The 17,517-nt window shown below is 48.2% G+C and overlaps 1 protein-coding gene across 1 annotated transcript; it reads right to left on the bottom strand.

Moving 5' to 3' along the window:
- Nucleotides 1-15: 15 nt before the first annotated feature.
- On the bottom strand, nucleotides 16-2,380 carry LOC120653823 (protein CURVATURE THYLAKOID 1A, chloroplastic-like). The gene is made up of 5 exons (XM_039931502.1): nucleotides 2,077-2,380; nucleotides 1,722-1,954; nucleotides 614-718; nucleotides 457-528; nucleotides 16-349 (listed from the first exon to the last, which is right to left on the bottom strand). The coding sequence occupies exons 1-5, from the start codon at nucleotides 2,183-2,185 to the stop codon at nucleotides 293-295; spliced, it is 576 nt and encodes a 191-aa protein (XP_039787436.1). The 5' UTR covers nucleotides 2,186-2,380; the 3' UTR covers nucleotides 16-292.
- Nucleotides 2,381-17,517: the final 15,137 nt, after the last annotated feature.

Genomic DNA, 17,517 nt, shown 5'->3' with positions numbered 1-17,517 from the left:
AACTGGAATTGATGATTACTGGATAGGAGCACAAAGGACTTTAAAACTGCATGAGTGATTTTTTTAGACTTTACTCACAGTATACACATGGGATCAAGTAGAAAACAACAAAGACTTCACAAGCACACAGCCAAGCTTCAGAAGTCTGACCAATGCCCCAAGAGGAGAAACATAACTTTAGATACACGACCTTCTTTGCCATTTCAGTAATATTTGAAAAGAGAAGTAGAAAACCTAATGATAAGTGGGTTGTAAAGCCTAAACGTGTGCCCGAAGATCATTCATTGGCATCTCAAATAATCCTCTGTTTGAGATCTTCAAACTTCCCAAACAGGTTGTCTCTGCTTTCCTGCATATCAAAAATTTTAAAAAGGAAATCCGATCTTCAGGTTACTAAGCACACAACAGGATACAGTCGAGGCTGGTTTTGTAGGGTGATTGAGAGTTCAAATGTACCTTGTAAATGAGATACCGTGCAATGAACCATATTGAGTAGCCAGTTCCGACGAGTTCCAGAATTTTTGGAAGCTGTGATGAATAAGCCAAGGAGGTTAATGCATTTTTGCTCTTAGAATGAAGTAAAGATTTCATTATCGATGCCGGAACTACGTACCAGGGGAACTGAATCAATTGCAGAAACAATGGAAGATAGAACCAATAAAGCAACAAAGGCACCAGCTCCAGTGAGGATTAAAGTGGGAGTTACTTCAATGTTCAACTGAAAAATAGACAGCAATGAAGAACTCATCCAAGATACAAAAGGCATCCAAGAACACCAAAAAATGCATATATTGACACAAAGTTTATATCTGAAAAGTCAATTATCTTGACGAATGACAACTGATATTGAATCAAGAGATTAAGATAATACATGCAGTAGCTTTTCTATTCTGAGAATAATCAATGAAATACGTACAGACTGATACGTGATGACATGAAAAAGCTGGGTCAGCTATGTATCGCCGATACGGATACGGGTATGGCGATACGGGTACGGTGATACGGCGATACGTGAGTTTAAAAAACGACATAGAGGTAGTATAGAGAGAGTATCGGAGTATCAAAGTATCGGATACGCAAGTATCGGATACGAGTACGGCTGGGTTAGTGAAGTATCGGTGATTCATAGTGGGTCAGTTCAGAGCAACAAGGCTTGAGTTATTTGTCTGGTTGGGCAACTGATAAAGATAAAGGTTTGTAATTTCATAACATGTTTAGCATTTGGTGCTCCAGGGGTCAGCAGATGTTAAACTAGAGCCTAATCCCTCGGGTCACTGATTCATACGTTTTACAGGTAACATGGCGATAGAGCTCAACATTGGACAATAATAGAGAGAAAATGCATGATATACTGTCCTAGTTGATTCTTTCCTCTCTTTTTTTTTTGAGCAAAGTTGATTCTTTTCGTTTTGTAGACTGTCTAAGAACAATGTATTGAATGCAGCAAGGACACCTGTTGCTATTTTGCAGTTTGCACAACTGTTATGTGTTATCGGTCCTTTCACCTCACATGAACTCCATTTCAGTTTGGTTTAGTTCCCACTTAAGAGTCAATAAATGGAGCGTTGAGATATGCCAAGGTGGTACCCGGAAAGTGGTTCAGTTCTAATGCTTGTTACTGAGATTTCCCTCAATTACGTCTCATGTTATTTTAACAAGCATTGCATGAACATTAGCGGAATAGCGGTTACTAGTAGACAGCAACGGAGTGGCAAAGATACCTTGCTCAGTATTTCATCCAGGTTGATATCATCTGGGGACGGCGACGCCTCCGACGACACCAGCTCTCCAACAGGCGCCTCCGCGGAGCCACTGGACGCGGCGCTAACCTCCTCAACCTTCTCGTCGGCAGGCGAATCGGGCTTGTCCGTGACGACGACGGCGGTGGAGGAGGCGGAGGCGGGCTCTTCGGACGGCACTGGATCAGGCACAGCCGCACTGGCGCAGCGCCAGCCTGAAGCGAAAAAAAAATCAGCAAACAAAGCGCTGTGAGGAAGCGAATACGAGCGAGCGACTGGTACAGAGCGAGTGCGAGAGAGAAGCAGACAAAGAGAGAGAGGTGGGGATAGCTGAGACCTCGAGCTTGGAGGCGCCGGCGGAGCGGGACGGCGGTGACGGGGCACGCGCCGCTGCGGAGGGGCGCGAAGGGCGCGGCGGAGGCGGTGGTGGAGACGCAGAGCTCCATGCTCTCTCCTCTGTTTCGGGGTTTTCCTTTTCCTCTCCTCTCCTCTCTTTCTGTGGAGGTCGACCTGGTTGGGTTTTGAGGTTTCTGAGAGCCGCGAGGGCGAGGAGGATGAGAGGTAGGGGGTGATGCTGCTGCCTGCTGGGCTGGTGGCTCCCTGGCGCTGTAACGAGTGACGTGTTCGCCCTGCTGCTCCTCTGCTCCGGCTCGGCGGCTTCTGTGACATGCCGATGGCTGCGCCTTCGCTGCGCTGCGCTGTGCTTTCTGGGACCGAATCTTCGTGGGTGCTTTGGTTGGAGGACAGGTGGTGCTTTCGCTTTCGCTTTTTGCTCATCTCTTGTTCCAGGGCCCTCATGTCCTGTGTGGCCTGCATTTTTGCATTTTACAAAAGAGCAAAAAGGAAAAAGGAGAAGGTGGGCGACTCTCTGTCTATTTTTCCGCTGAGCAACTGTGCGGCTCATATGCAACACTGTTGGAGTAATGGGCTTGGCCCATTTATTCTAAAGCATTAAAAGAATTTAAAGCCCACTATTAATGCTAGGGAATAATGTTTAATTCCGTACCGGAAATTGAGGAGGATCTCAACCGACTTAAAAGGTGGACTTCTTGTACACCACTTGTGAAGCCGGTAGGAGGAGGACGGTGAACCACACGCGCGCGCGCTCGCTCGCCTCGCCGGGCCGGGCCGGGCCGGGCCGCGGCGCGGTGTGATGGCTATTTTGCCGTTGACAGCAATTAATCGTGCGATTAAACGTGCAATTAAATCTGTAATTAATGGTCATAACCGCATCACCTAAATGACTCTGATGGTGTCCAGGTTCAACGATCCTGAGCACCTGAGTCTATATAAGGAGTGCCATTCCCCTCATCCATCCTGCACCAGAGCACTGAGGCAACTCGGCTCCTCTCTTCTCCCTCTCCAGTTGCAACAACTGAATCCTGCACGGGATAGGCGGGCAATCAGGTTTTTGGGTAACGCTTTAGCGTGACTGCTCAAAAATACTAAGGCTTTGCCCGATTGTACGACTACTTCCTGGTGGACGAGCCGAACGACTACGTCGACTACATTCTGGTGGCCGAACGACTACGTCGACTACATCTTGGTGACCGTTCGTGGGACTGCACTGCGAACTTCTTCCTGCACCGATTTAGTTCGACTACTTCGACTGAGGCCAACCGAGTAGATGTCTACTCCAGTTGGTAACAGCGCAGCCAATGCCTCCGGCAACGGCCCCGCTTTAGGGTACTCCCTGAAACTTTGGTTATTTATATTGTTTATGCTTATATGTGTGATAAGTATAAACATGTTCACATGTTTTATTTTACTCCTTAAAGTCATAGAAATATTACTAGTTTATACATTTAATTTTGGAATTTAAATATACCGAAAATTGCCTAGATTTCTAACAATCCAAAAACCTGATTATGTTAATAGGCTTTCGGTATCTAGCTTTGCTGCATCAATCAAACCATCACCTTTTGATGGTTCAAATTACAAACGTTGGCAAGAGCGGCTTATACTGTGGTTAACACTATCGAGAGTGATCCATGTGAAAGAGGGTAAGGCTGAACAATTCTCTCCAGAGGAAGGGAGTGCGTTCGATGAGGCTGATATCCTCTTTCGAGGCTTGATCATTAGTGTTCTCGGTGATAACCTGGTGGATTCTTATATCCGGCTGCCAACTGGCAAAGCTTTGTGGGATGCTCTTGAGGCTCAATATGGAGTATCTGACGCCGGGAGTGAGTTGTATATCATGGAGCAGTTTCTTGAGTACAGGATGGTCGAAGACCGTTCTGTAGTGGAACAGGCTCATGAAATACATACTCTGGCAAAAGATCTCAAAAATTGCAGCAAAGAGTCCCCATGTGTGTTACCCAATAAGTTTGTGGCTGGAGGTATAATCTCTAAGCTGCCACCTTCTTGGAGGGACTTTGCTACTTCTCTAAAACATAAGAGACAGGAGTTCACAATAGATGGACTCATAGGGACTCTTGATGTTGAGGAGAAGGCGAGAGCAAAGGACATACGTGGGAAAGGAGTTGTTGGTGCTTCAAGTGCCAATCTTGTTCAGAAGAACAACTCCCATAAGAACAAGAAAAAGCCACCGCAGAACCAACCAAAGACTAAGAAGACAACCACTTTTAAGAAGAAGAAGACGGGAGCTTGCTATGTGTGTGCCAGTACGGATCACTTTGCTGCAAAGTGTCCGAACCGCAAAGGCAACGACTCCGCCAACATGGTTATTAGCGAGCCTGGAGGAACTTCGGGGTACGGTAATTTATTACCTACTGTTCTTTCAGTCTTTGGTTCACCCGAGTGGTGGGTTGACACTGGTGCTAATATTCATGTTTGTGCTGATGCTTCTTTGTTCTCTTCTTACCAGACCGGCGGGACTTCCTCCTTGCTGATGGGGAACGGATCACATGCGCGTGTTCTTGGTGTTGGTACGGTAAATCTGAAGTTTACTTCGGGGAAGACCGTGCAGCTGAAGAACGTGCAGCATGTCCCCACCATCAAGAAGAATTTAGTCAGCGGCTCTCTACTGTGTAGAGATGGTTTCAAATTAGTCTTTGAGTCCAATAAATGTATCTTGTCTAAGTTTGGTAATTTTGTTGGAAAAGGTTATGAAAGCGGAGGTTTGTTCCGTCTTTCTTTGTCAGATGTTTGTAATAAAATTGCATACAATGTTATTAACGTTGATGAAACAAATGTTTGGCATTCGAGGCTTTGTCACGTTAATTTTGGTTGTATGATGCGCTTAGCTAATTTGAGCTTAATTCCAAAGTTCACTTTTGTCAAAAATTCTAAGTGTCATGTATGTGTTGAATCAAAACAAACTCGTAAGCCTCATAAGTCCGCGGAGGCAAGGAGCTTGGCACCCTTAGAATTAATTCATTCCGATTTGTGCGAAATGAATGGAGTGTTGACAAAAGGTGGTAAAAAATATTTCATGACTTTGATTGATGATAGTACTAGATTTTGTTACATCTATTTGTTGAAGTCAAAAGATGAAGCTTTACACTACTTTAAAATCTATAAAGCGGAAGTAGAAAACCAACTTGAGAGAAAGATCAAAAGAGCTAGGTCAGATCGTGGTGGCGAGTATTTCTCAAATTTATTTATTTTATTCTGCGAGGAACATGGTATTATTCATGAGAGGACGCCTCCCTATTCACCTCAGTCAAATGGGGTTGCCGAAAGAAAGAACCGCACTCTAACGGATTTGGTTAACGCCATGTTAGATACAGCGGGACTTTCCAAGAAATGGTGGGGTGAGGCTATATTGACTGCATGTCATGTCCTAAACCGTGTTCCTACAAAGAATAAAGAGATAACTCCTTTCGAGGAATGGGAGAAGAAAAGGCCAACACTGTCATACTTACGTACATGGGGTTGTTTGGCAAAAGTGAGTGTGCCAATAACCAAGAAACGTAAGCTTGGACCTAAAACTGTGGATTGTATCTTTCTAGGTTATGCTATTCACAGCGTTGGATATAAATTTTTAATAGTGAAATCTGGAGTACCTGACATGCATGTTGGTACTATAATGGAGTCCAGAGATGCTACATTTTTTGAAAACATTTTTCCCATGAGAGATGAAACAAGTTCATCTAGGCAAGAGTTCATCAAGGATGATGGCTCTGCTGAGCCGATAGAACACAATGAACATACACTTGTAGAAAATCCTGAGGAGGATAACAATGATGCTCCGAGAAAGAGCAAGAGACAAAGGACTGTAAAGTCTTTTGGTGATGATTTCATTGTATACCTCATAGATGATACACCCAGAACCATTGAAGAGGCATATTCATCTCCTGATGCTGACTATTGGAAGGAAGCAGTAAGGAGTGAGATGGATTCTATTATGTCTAATGGAACCTGGGAGGTCGTTGAACGTCCTTATGGATGTAAACCGGTTGGATGCAAGTGGGTGTTCAAGAAAAAGCTTAGGCCAGATGGTACTATTGAAAAGTACAAGGCTAGACTTGTGGCCAAGGGTTATACACAAAAAGAAGGAGAAGATTTCTTTGACACTTATTCACCAGTTGCCCGATTGACCACAATTCGAGTGTTACTTTCCTTGGCAGCCTCTTATGGTCTTCTCGTTCATCAGATGGACGTTAAGACGGCTTTCCTCAATGGAGAGTTAGAAGAGGAGATCTATATGGATCAGCCGGATGGGTTTGTATCAAAGGGTCAAGAAGGAATGGTTTGTAAGTTATTAAAATCTTTATATGGTCTCAAGCAAGCGCCTAAGCAGTGGCATGAAAAGTTTGATAGAACTTTGACCTCTGCCGGCTTTGTTGTGAACGAAGCTGACAGATGTGTGTATTATCGCTATGGTGGGGCTGAAGGAGTGATTTTGTGCTTGTATGTGGATGACATACTGATCTTTGGCACTAGCCTTAATGTGATTAAGGAAGTCAAAGAGTTTTTATCTCAAAATTTTGAGATGAAGGATCTGGGAGAAGCTGATGTTATCCTTAATATAAAGCTGGTAAAAGAGATCAATGGTGGGGTGATTCTTACACAGTCTCACTATGTGGAGAAGGTGTTAAGTCGCTTTGGTTATAGCGACTATAAACCTGTCTCAACACCATATGATGCCAGTTTAAATTCTTAGAAAGAACAAAAGGATAATGCGAGATCAGCTGAGATATTCTCAGATCATTTGTTCATTAATGTATTTAGCGAGCGCTACAAGACCTGACATCTCGTTTGCTGTAAGCAAACTGAGCCGGTTTGTTTCAAACCCGGGAGATGATCATTGGAAGGGTCTTGAAAGAGTAATGCGCTATCTGAAGGGGACAATGAACTATGGAATTCACTACACCGGGTACCCAAGGGTACTAGAAGGGTATAGTGATTCAAATTGGATTTCTGATGCTGATGAGATAAAGGCCACAAGTGGATATGTGTTTACACTTGGTGGTGGAGCTGTTTCCTGGAAGTCTTGCAAGCAGACCATCTTAACGAGGTCAACTATGGAAGCAGAACTCACAGCATTAGATACCGCCACTGTTGAGGCTGAGTGGCTTCGTGAGCTCCTTATGGACTTGCCGATAGTTGAAAAACCGTTACCGGCAATCCTAATGAACTGTGACAATCAAACGGTAATTGTCAAGGTGAATAGTTCAAAGGATAACATGAAGTCATCTAGACATGTGAAAAGGCGGTTGAAATCTGTCAGAAAATTGAGAAACTCCGGAGTTATAGCCCTGGACTATGTTCAGACGGCTAAAAATCTGGCAGATCAGTTTACAAAGGGTCTTTCACGAAATGTGATAGACAATGCATCTATGGAATTGGGCTTGAGACCCACGTGAGTCATTCTATAGTGGAAACCTGTCCTATGTGATCGGAGATCCCGTGAATTAGGATGGTGAAACAAACTAAAGTCTGACTGTGAGAAGAGAACCTTTGTGAAAAGGGCTCATTCCGTGTATAAGGTGCATTTCTCTTCTAATCTGTATGGCAGGTTGGTCTATACCTTAATGTGTGCCAGGTGGTTTCTTTTAAACAAATGAGTTGTTTTCTTGAAACAAAGATGTTGTCCTACAGAACATCTGAAAGGAACACACCTATATGAGTTTGACCACTGGTCATGGTCTATGAGAATTGGGTATTCTCTAGAAACTCATGAAGGGCCTGGAGTATGACTTATAAGCTCCAAACCGCGGGGATGCTTTTGCAGCCTAGTACCAGTGTAGGGCTCTGGTCAAACTTGTTTGTACAAAACTGGCAATTCAAGGCATAGTCCATTGCACAGTTGTGAATAAGTGTAGCCTTTGTCCTAGATGGAAGTTCAACTTAACAGTCTCTGTCGAATACTGGTATATCAATGAGAGAATGAGGGTATTTCTAGTGTGGCTTGAATTTCTTGGTGAGGATTGTTGGAGTAATGGGCTTGGCCCATTTATTCTAAAGCATTAAAAGAATTTAAAGCCCACTATTAATGCTAGGGAATCAATGTTTAATTCCGTACCGGGAATTGAGGAGGATCTCAACCGACTTAAAAGGTGGACTTCTTGTACACCACTTGTGAAGCCGGTAAGAGGAGGACGGTGAACCACACGCGCGCGCGCGCTCGCTCGCCTCGCCGGGCCGGGCCGGGCCGGGCCGTGGCCGTGGCCGTGGCCGTGGCCGTGGCCGTGGCCGTGGCCGTGGCCGCCGCGATGTGATGGCTATTTTGCCGTTGACAGCAATTAATCGTGCGATTAAACGTGCAATTAAATCTGTAATTAATGGCCATAACCGCATCACCTAAATGACTCTGATGGTGTCCAGGTTCAACGATCCTGAGCACCTGAGTCACTATATAAGGAGTGACATTCCCCTCATCCATCCTGCACCAGAGCACTGAGGCAACTCGGCTCCTCTCTTCTCCCTCTCCAGTTGCAACAACTGAGTTCCCCAACGCTAATTTCTGCGCGCACAGAATTAGCGTGAGCATGCCTCCGAAACCTTGCTCGCCTTGAGATCCTGCACGGGATAGGCGGGCAATCAGGTTTTTGGGTAACGCTTTAGCGTGACTGCTCAAAAATACTAAGGCTTTGCCCGATTGTACGACTACTTCCTGGTGGATGAGCCGAACGACTACGTCGACTACATTCTGGTGGCCGAACGACTACGTCGACTACATCTTGGTGACCGTTCGTGGGACTGCACTGCGAACTTCTTCCTGCACCGATTTAGTTCGACTACTTCGACTGAGGCCAACCGAGTAGATGTCTACTCCAGTTGGTAACAGCACAGCCAATGCCTCCGGCAACGGCCCCGCTTTAGGGTACTCCCTGAAACTTTGGTTATTTATATTGTTTATGCTTATATGTGTGATAAGTATAAACATGTTCACATGTTTTATTTTACTCCTTAAAGTCATAGAAATATTACTAGTTTATACATTTAATTTTGGAATTTAAATATACCGAAAATTGCCTAGATTTCTAACAAACACAAGGTATAAAAGAATGAAATGATGGCCATTTGTCCAGTTCCACCCCCACAAATTTATGTTCCTTTACCAGCATTTTCGCGATTCAAACATCGAAGATCGTGAACCAGTTCCTCAGGGGGGGGGGGATCGTGAACCACACACTCGTTTTTTGACACACAGTCGGCAACATCTTGTTGGAGCACTTCTTTTGATTTCATAGGCCCAGATGACTTGGCGAATTCTAGGCCCATGTATTGAGCCCAGCTTCTTCCTGAGCACTGGGCTTCCTAAAAACAAGTAAGCTCACAGTCCACGTGAAAAAATGGCCCAGTTGAGTGGCGCCGTCCAAATTGGGTGAATTACGTTTGCACTGCCTCGATCTTCTTCCGTTTAGTTGGCCAGGTACCGAAGATGACACCACACATTCCGTTTGAAATGTTAAGTTGGGGCTGTCTGCATGACGCTAGAGGGGTTTGAGGGGTCAAAATACTTTATTTGAATTAATCAAATAATCATGACCATTTTTCTACTTTGGTTAGCTCCATGGCTAGAACAAAACAACCCGTTCTGTTCCAAATCTTCTTCTATGCTCGGATACATGTGAAACCCTAGTTCCAAATTCCCACACCCTAAACTTCCGAAGAACTCTGTTTTCCTTGAACTCTAGTCTCTATGAAGCTCGATGGAGTTGGGGAAGGCGCGCGTGAGCAAAAGTTGTAAGAAAACAGAGAGACCGATGAAATCATGTGTCAGAGTCCACATAAGCATTCAAGTCCTGGAAAATCTATTTTTGCTTATGTGAGTGGAGGCCGGGGTGTTGCAGAAGAGGGATACAGTCGCTGCAGGTGACCTCATGCCACACTATTCTTCTTCTTCCTCTCGGCATCACGATGATGATGGCTGCCGAGTTAGGGAAGAGGGGTTGTCGGGATGCCGGTGGTCACCGGCGGCCGGGGAAGGGTGTGGAAGTGAATACCGGCGGCGGTGGCGAGATGCGGAGCCGCCACCGGTCTAGGCAAGCGGCTTGACATCCGATAAGCTGGGCAGGAACGGAGGCGCTGGAGCTAGGGGCAGGCGGGGGCGCTCGATTCTGCGATAGATGGGTTCTAATCGCAGAGAGGTATGAATAGACGCCCCCCTTAAGTCCAGATTCCCATTTATGCATTATCCAGCCAGCCACGAGCTCACGATCACGGCATGCCCGTGCACGACTCCATTTTTCTCCCCACAAATGGCCACCCCCGCTGGTACATGTACATCTATATTTCCTTTCTCTCTCGCGCGCGACGGCAGGGCACGCCTGCCTGGGCCGGCCGCGACGGTACTGGCTGTTCTCTAGCCCATGGCTGCTGCGATCGGCCTGGTCCGGCGTGGGGCGGTCGAAACCTTTGTTTACTCGCGCCCCGAGGCGGACCTGCCGCCTGACCGATTAACGGCGACGCCGACGCTCATACCCGTCACACCAGCCTGGTGGGTTGATCGAGTAGATAATACTGTAATCTACAATTCACCGTGGATGTATGTCCAAGTCCAAGGTTAACAGCAATGTTTCTCGCCTGGTGATGCTGGAGTTGCTTTGTGCCTCGCGGAGGTCGTTCGCGACGGGCGCAACACGGCCTCCGGAGACGGCTGCCTCCCTTGATTGGATCACGAGTTCAACACGTGGCATCCCCCGTGCGGCACATTCTTTTTCTCTCCGTAGCCGCCGCGTATTTCCCTCGCCGATCGTGGGCGCACGTACGACGCGCCCCTGCGGCGCACGCGTCGTCGCGGCGGCGGAGGGCGAGTAGGCGTGTCGAGGCAAGAGGAATGGGTCGTAGGATGGTCCGGCCCCGGGAGCGTGGCAACGCGCGTCCGCGCCACCGCGCGCGCATGCATGGAGAGCGAGGCGTGTGTACCGAACCCATCGGGGCGCGGCGAGGCGGTGGCAATCAAGGCGGCGGCGCCGTCGGTCCGCGCCATGGCCGCGCCCGCGCGCATTCAAAGCCGGGCTGCCGGATAACCGGCGCTCGCGGCAGCTAGCAGGGCGCGCGACCGCTCGCCGTGGTTCGCGCGAACACGAGCCTCGGTTTGTCGCGCCTTGCTCGATCTCCTAGCCACAAAAGTTACTCCACCGCTGTCAATTTACACGTAAAATAAGGCTCGTTTGTTACCGACCTCCCAACAATGGCATGGGATGGCGGATAAGCTAATGTATTCTCGCGCCGGGCTCAGCACCGGAGCCAGCCACGCACGTACGCCGCCGACGCACGGGCACGGCAACGGCAGGCCGTGTGGTCCTCGTCTCCAAGCGTTCAGGCAGTCTGACTCGGAACAACCTGGGCGCCGGGGAAGGACGCATGGACCCTGCAGGCTGCAGCAAGAGGAGCAGGAACCCAGCAGAGAGACGCAGGTCCCGGCCCGGCGCGGCGGCCGATTCCTCCGTGGCCTCTCCTGCTCGCCACCATTCGTTCGTCGGTGGGATACGCTTCTTTATATACTCCTCCTACCACCAGTCCTCCACCACCACCACCAGCACAACGACGCCGTCCTCATCATGCGTCCGGCCTGGCCGATCGATCGCCTGGGCTGGTGGTGGCGGAGTGGAGATCTGACTCTGCAAATCTGGGGGGGCCGGGGGGACACCATGCATGTTGCCGCTGTCCTCTCCCCGGCCATAGTTTACTCATCCAGAGCTTTTGAAGGCCTGGCCTGGCCTGGATTTCAACCCCCTTTTGACAGGGACAAGGTTTTCGATCGGTTCTTAACCTGTAAGCAAGCAAACAGCTCGCGGCCCCCCGGCGCATGATCGAAGTTACTGTGGCGGCACGTTCTGAGGGGGTGGATCAGATTCGAAGCATCCGCTGCTGCTGCTGCATGCGTCCGCTTCTCCGGATGCCGGCGATAACAAAACAAAAGGCGCGCATGTGTGCGCGGCGTGGACAGGGAGGGGGAGGAGGCAGATCGGTCGGTCAGGGCGGCACGCGGCGCGCGGCATGTTCAAGGCCCTGCCAGCTTCAGATCTGCGCGCAGGGACTGCTGCCCTACTGCCAGGAGATCCCAAGTTTCTATTTTTGTTCGGGGAAGAAGAAGAAGATCGACACCGACGCTCCACAACTTATTGTACTCGGATGTCGGATCGATCGATCTGCACTGTAGACGACCCCTGATCCCATTGCCATTGGCCGTTGAGGCGATCGTCTTGCTGCATCGTGGTAGATGCAGATCTACTGAACCGGCAGTGTGGGGGAAATGATAGTGCTTACGGAGTACTAGATCGATCGATCGATCGATCGATCTTTACTCCCATCTCAGAAAAGAGAGAGAGAGAGAGAGGAAAAAAAAGAAGAAGCACGAAGAGTTATGATAAGGACCATCTCCTCTGCACGCTAGTAGCCTTTGAACTCGATCCAATGTGCCGCCCCTAAATCTTGCTTTGATTCCACTCCAGGGAGTGAAAAAGCCTTTTTACGTGGCTCGTGATCGTACGGAGCAGGAGGCCAGTGGCCGGCCGTGCCGAGAGCGATCGCCAAGCCGCCGCCCCGCAGAATACTACTGCGAGCCGGACGGATCACCCTATACCATACCCCTACGTGCTCTGCTCCGGCCGGCCGACGTGGCCGTACGTGCAGGCCGGGGATCGCCGTTGGACTGGATCGGATGCTGAGGTGGATCGATGATTACTTCTGCTCGAGCGCGCGTGGTGCGTGTCCCTCGATCCATTATTGGATATGATAGGATCGGGCAGGGAGCCCGATCGGAACGTTCGGTGGCGGACGGGGACAACAACATGGGATACTCGGCGCGCGCTAGCTAGTCAACCGGATGGGTGGGATCCGAGGGAGGGCAGGGAGGTCAAGAACACACGGATGGATCGGTGAGATCCGGGTGGGGGCACACCACACCACCTGGGATGAAAAACGCTGCGAGAATCCGCGCGCGATCCAGGGATCGGAGTTTTTTTTTTCCAGATCATATAAATTACTTAATGGAAATGTTCCTAAAAAACCCAACGAGAAACTAAGAATCCTGTTGATAGCGATCCTTCAGGGGAATAGACGGATCGATCGCAGCGTTGGCGAACTGGAATTCTGGAAAACGCCGTCGGTATCACGCGACACCACGATCCTCATGGGAATTGACTCATGCCCTGGAATTCCACTCTGCTGGAATAATCATGTGTCGGTTTGGCGCCAAGGGAATTACACCAGCTCCCCGCCTTGGCGCCCTTTTTTTCATCACCCTGGAAAGAAAAAAAATCTAAATCTTCTAGACGTACAGGCCGTGAAAGGTATTAAGGATAAACTAGATCAGCAGGCCACGAATGATCATCATGCATGCCACCGGTCACTAGAGTGGAGCCGAGCGCAGTTGTGCCGCATCTTGTTCTTTAGTACACGGAGGCTTGCAGGCACTGGTACTCGGATGTTTACAGGCTTACAGCCAGGCAGGGCGCACAGCGGGGCAGAGAGAGACGTCCACCAAACCGGGGCGGGGTGAGCAATGACGGGAGTGGCCATCAGCGCCGGTCGCAAGAGCTCCCTCCATTCCGTGGCGTTCAATGATCCAGCGGCCATGGCCGACGCTATCATGCTACAGCCTAGTGCCGCCGAGCAGCGCTCTCCTCGGCTCGCACCGCACGGCACGCCACGGCACGAACAGGGCGGAGGCGTGCATGCCCTCCACTTTGCAGCCGCGCGGGAGGGAACGTCGCGGATCGAAGAGCCCCGCGCGGCGCGAGGTCGCCAAGTTGCCAGGCACACTGTTGCCTCGAACGGGACGATGGATCGATCAAAGCTAGCAGCCAGCCACCCGCCCATCAAACTCTTGTCGGAGCTCACATTTGCCATCTACGAATCGAGCGAGCAGGGTGACCAGGCGTGTCCTCTCCTTTTTAGCCGCATGATCCGACGGAGGTGAGCCGATCGGACGGTGCCTGATCGTCACCGACTCCTCCAGAGGAAGGCCTTTCCAGAACTGCGCGGGCAGAGCTGCAACTCCCCGTGCCGCTGTCTCGACGACGACGAGGGCCATCCATCGGACCATCTCCTCCGCCCGTCGTGATCGAGATCGACACGAGCCCCGCTCCGAGGCACCCGCCGGGCCGCGAGGCTTTCGTGGCCGCGGCGCTGGAAACCCGCGGGATTTTTCTTGGATCGCCTGCGAGGGCTCCGTCTCCGCGGCGCGCCGCACCGATTTTTCTTTTCTTGGATCGCCGCGAGGGCTCTCCGCGCCGGATTTCGCACGCCATGGGCGACACGGCCAGCACTGGCGTGGCCTGCTGCTGCTACTGCTACTGCCGCTGCCAAATTATATATATATATTTATATAAGGGGCACGCAGCTGGTCACGATCGAAGGGAACGTACCAATCAGGGAAGAAATTAGCCGAAAAAACAATTGATTAGTCGTGGAGCAGGGGGAGATGATGCCATGATGGGATGGCAGGGATGGGCTCTGAACGATTTTTCAATGGAAAATAAAAGGGTTAAATGGGTGCCTCCGTGACCTTCCTTGATCCCTTTCATCCTTGGCCGCGTGTACTACGCATCTGTTAAATGGAAAGGTAAACGGATCCTCCCCATTTCATCCTTTGCCGCGTCAGAGCAGTGTAGACAGAGTGTACCCGGGACAAAAGATCGGGCAGGATCATCGTGGATCGGGGTTCGTTCCTTCTCAAAAAAAAAAGGAGAATTCGGCGTCCTAGCAAGGGCTACGTGCGAAAACATTCATGGGTCGTCCAGTTTTCTCCAGCGGCGAAATTGCTGTGCTGCCGTCGTGCTCTCCTCGCAGGCAAGGCTGGCAGTGCCAATGTGTCACTCCCCTATGGTCCAGGGCTATTTACAGAATAACACGAGGAAGGGAGGGGGAAAACGATTTCTCCTTCTTCTTTTTTTGTCCAACACTTTGAAAGTCACTGTTTTTGATCGACGCCAGTGCGAGAAGCTTTGTCTACCACCTGCCTTTTGCGGGCATCTGATTCCCCACTGCGATGCACCTGCTAGCACCTTTTGGGTGTCCTTTTCTGAGAAATTCATCTGGAAATTTGTCAAGATTTATAGGCCTAGTGGCTCTTGTTAGTTGTTTGGTTTAATCGCACTTAAGCTGTTGTGGCGCATTTGAGAGATTTATTTGGCTTTTTGTCTGGGAGTCGGTCTCACACTAACCTTATTTTGTAGCCTTTTTTTATTTGCAGCATTTTCTCGAACCTGCCTAAAAGTGTTAACAGTAAAAGGAATAGGAATGTATTGCCTAAAAGACACTTGAGAAGTTGAGATCAAAGTGGGGGAAATCAATTGCTTGCATGCTCCCATGTGACGAGCCAATACCACATAAACAATGACAAAAAATTTCCCCAAGATAATGGATGGCATATACTATGCTATTATACCACAAAAAATCACCTCCAAAACAAAATTATTTTACAGGGGGAAACAACAAGGCCTATTGACTCCTTACCAGCACATATGCTTGGTCAATGACAATTACGATGTTAAGATAATTTTACAACTGTCTTTTTATCAAATGGTGAAACCTACTACAAACTGTACATAAGAAAAAGAGTGAGAAAAAGTATAAAAAATATCAGTACATCATAAATGGCCCTTCGGATTATGGAGTATTTGGGAAAACATTCACTGCTTATATGCTCCCTGAGTCATAAACTTCAATGCAGATAATGATGGAAAATTCTGAAAAAAGATTACATTACCCTCGATCATTCCACAAAATCAAACTTGAACAACAGTTCATGAGGTGAAACAAACAAAGAAAAACACTCATATATGATGATGTTTTTTATTAGATGAATGAAATTATATACTTTTATTTACCTTCACGAAATCATTTTTTTGTAACTATGTTTGTCGTCATGCCTATTTGCTTAGAATTTTTAAGGGTATAGAACGTGAGTACGATTTTCCCATGAGATCAAGTAATAGTATATGCATAAATGATAAATTGAACCTAGATCAAGTACTAGTATATGCATAAATTGAACCTTTCAAACTTAGGTCAATGTCAATGGGAGTTTTATGAAGAGTTTTGTAAGCATTAATTTCTATGCCGTATCACCAATTTTGATGACTTGATACGGTATTTATGAGAAGAGATAAAGAGGAGTTTCATCATATATGAGGAGGAGTTTTTCAGTTTACGTAACTGTGTTATAAAACTCCTATTGAGATTGGTGACATGCCATTTCATCTGAATAGATAATCCTTTCTATAATTCTACACCTTGAACGAAAAGTCGCATTAATATAGACAACAATTTGCATGGTTAAACATGAGGAGAGCCAATCAGCCAACCACACACAAACGAAAGGTGAAAAAGAAGGTGCCGTTCACAGTTCTCCACGAAGAGCAAACCACACCATGCTAGCCTGGTCCCGGCCAGCCAACGATGAAACGACTGAGCTTTCACCGGCAGCGCCCCTCGAAGAAAGGAACGTTCCTTTCACAACCGTCTTTTCACACATATCGGTGTGAAGTTACTCGCTGCTTTGACTGCCAGAAAGCAGCGTGCTCGGTGACCTCCCGGCCCTGTTTGGTTGTGCAGCACAGCTACAACGCACGTTTTTCGAGAAAAAAAATTTAATTACTAAACGAAATTTATTTGCAAAAAATTTTCACGGATGTGTGTAATTTTTCGAGACGAATCTAATAACGGTAATTAATCGATGATTGACTACAGTAATACTACAGTAACCGACCTCTAATCGTGCGGTCAAAGACCTCATTATGTTCGTCTCGCGAAATAGCGCAAGGCTGTGGATTTAGTTTTATAAATTAACTTTATTTAATACTCCTAATTATTAGTCAAAATTTTTGTGCTACTTGTGTGACTCACAACCAAAAACAGAACAGGGCCCCAGTCTCGCTTCGCAGGAGCCGGAAGCGAATGACCTCATCGGCTCGATAAAACCCGGCTTGTTGGGCCAGAATTGGTTGGGTACACGGGTCCGGGCTACCCATTCGGACCCATATCCTGAGCCCACACCACACGTGTCTTCGTTGTGGACCGGGTGCACAGCTTGATACGGACGTGCGGCGTGGCGCTTTCTCATTTTAGTCCCTTTGAGAAACACTTTTTATATAGAAGGGTAGTTTGGTCATTCCCACGTGCCATCTGGTGAGTGGTTGCCACCTGGCGGCTGGACGAATGGTGCCACCGAGGCCCGTTCCTACGTGTACTGGTTAATGGCATTTTTGCAAGATGCGCTTACGGTTCTTCAAAATTACATTTAGGTTTCTGCAACTTTTCTTATACACGGATTAGTTATTCAAAATTGTGGATCCAGGATGGGGATGGGACGAGATGTCCCACCGTAGCGGGTTTTTACGTGTGCTCCGACGTTCTTGCGCGGATGGGCTTACCAGTTTTTGGAATTGTGGATCCAGGTTATGCAAGTTTCTTG

This window comes from Panicum virgatum, chromosome 1N, assembly GCF_016808335.1.
Source record: "Panicum virgatum strain AP13 chromosome 1N, P.virgatum_v5, whole genome shotgun sequence".
In the NCBI taxonomy this organism is placed as follows: domain Eukaryota; kingdom Viridiplantae; phylum Streptophyta; class Magnoliopsida; order Poales; family Poaceae; genus Panicum; species Panicum virgatum.
This window is presented reverse-complemented; position numbering and strand designations above follow the sequence as displayed.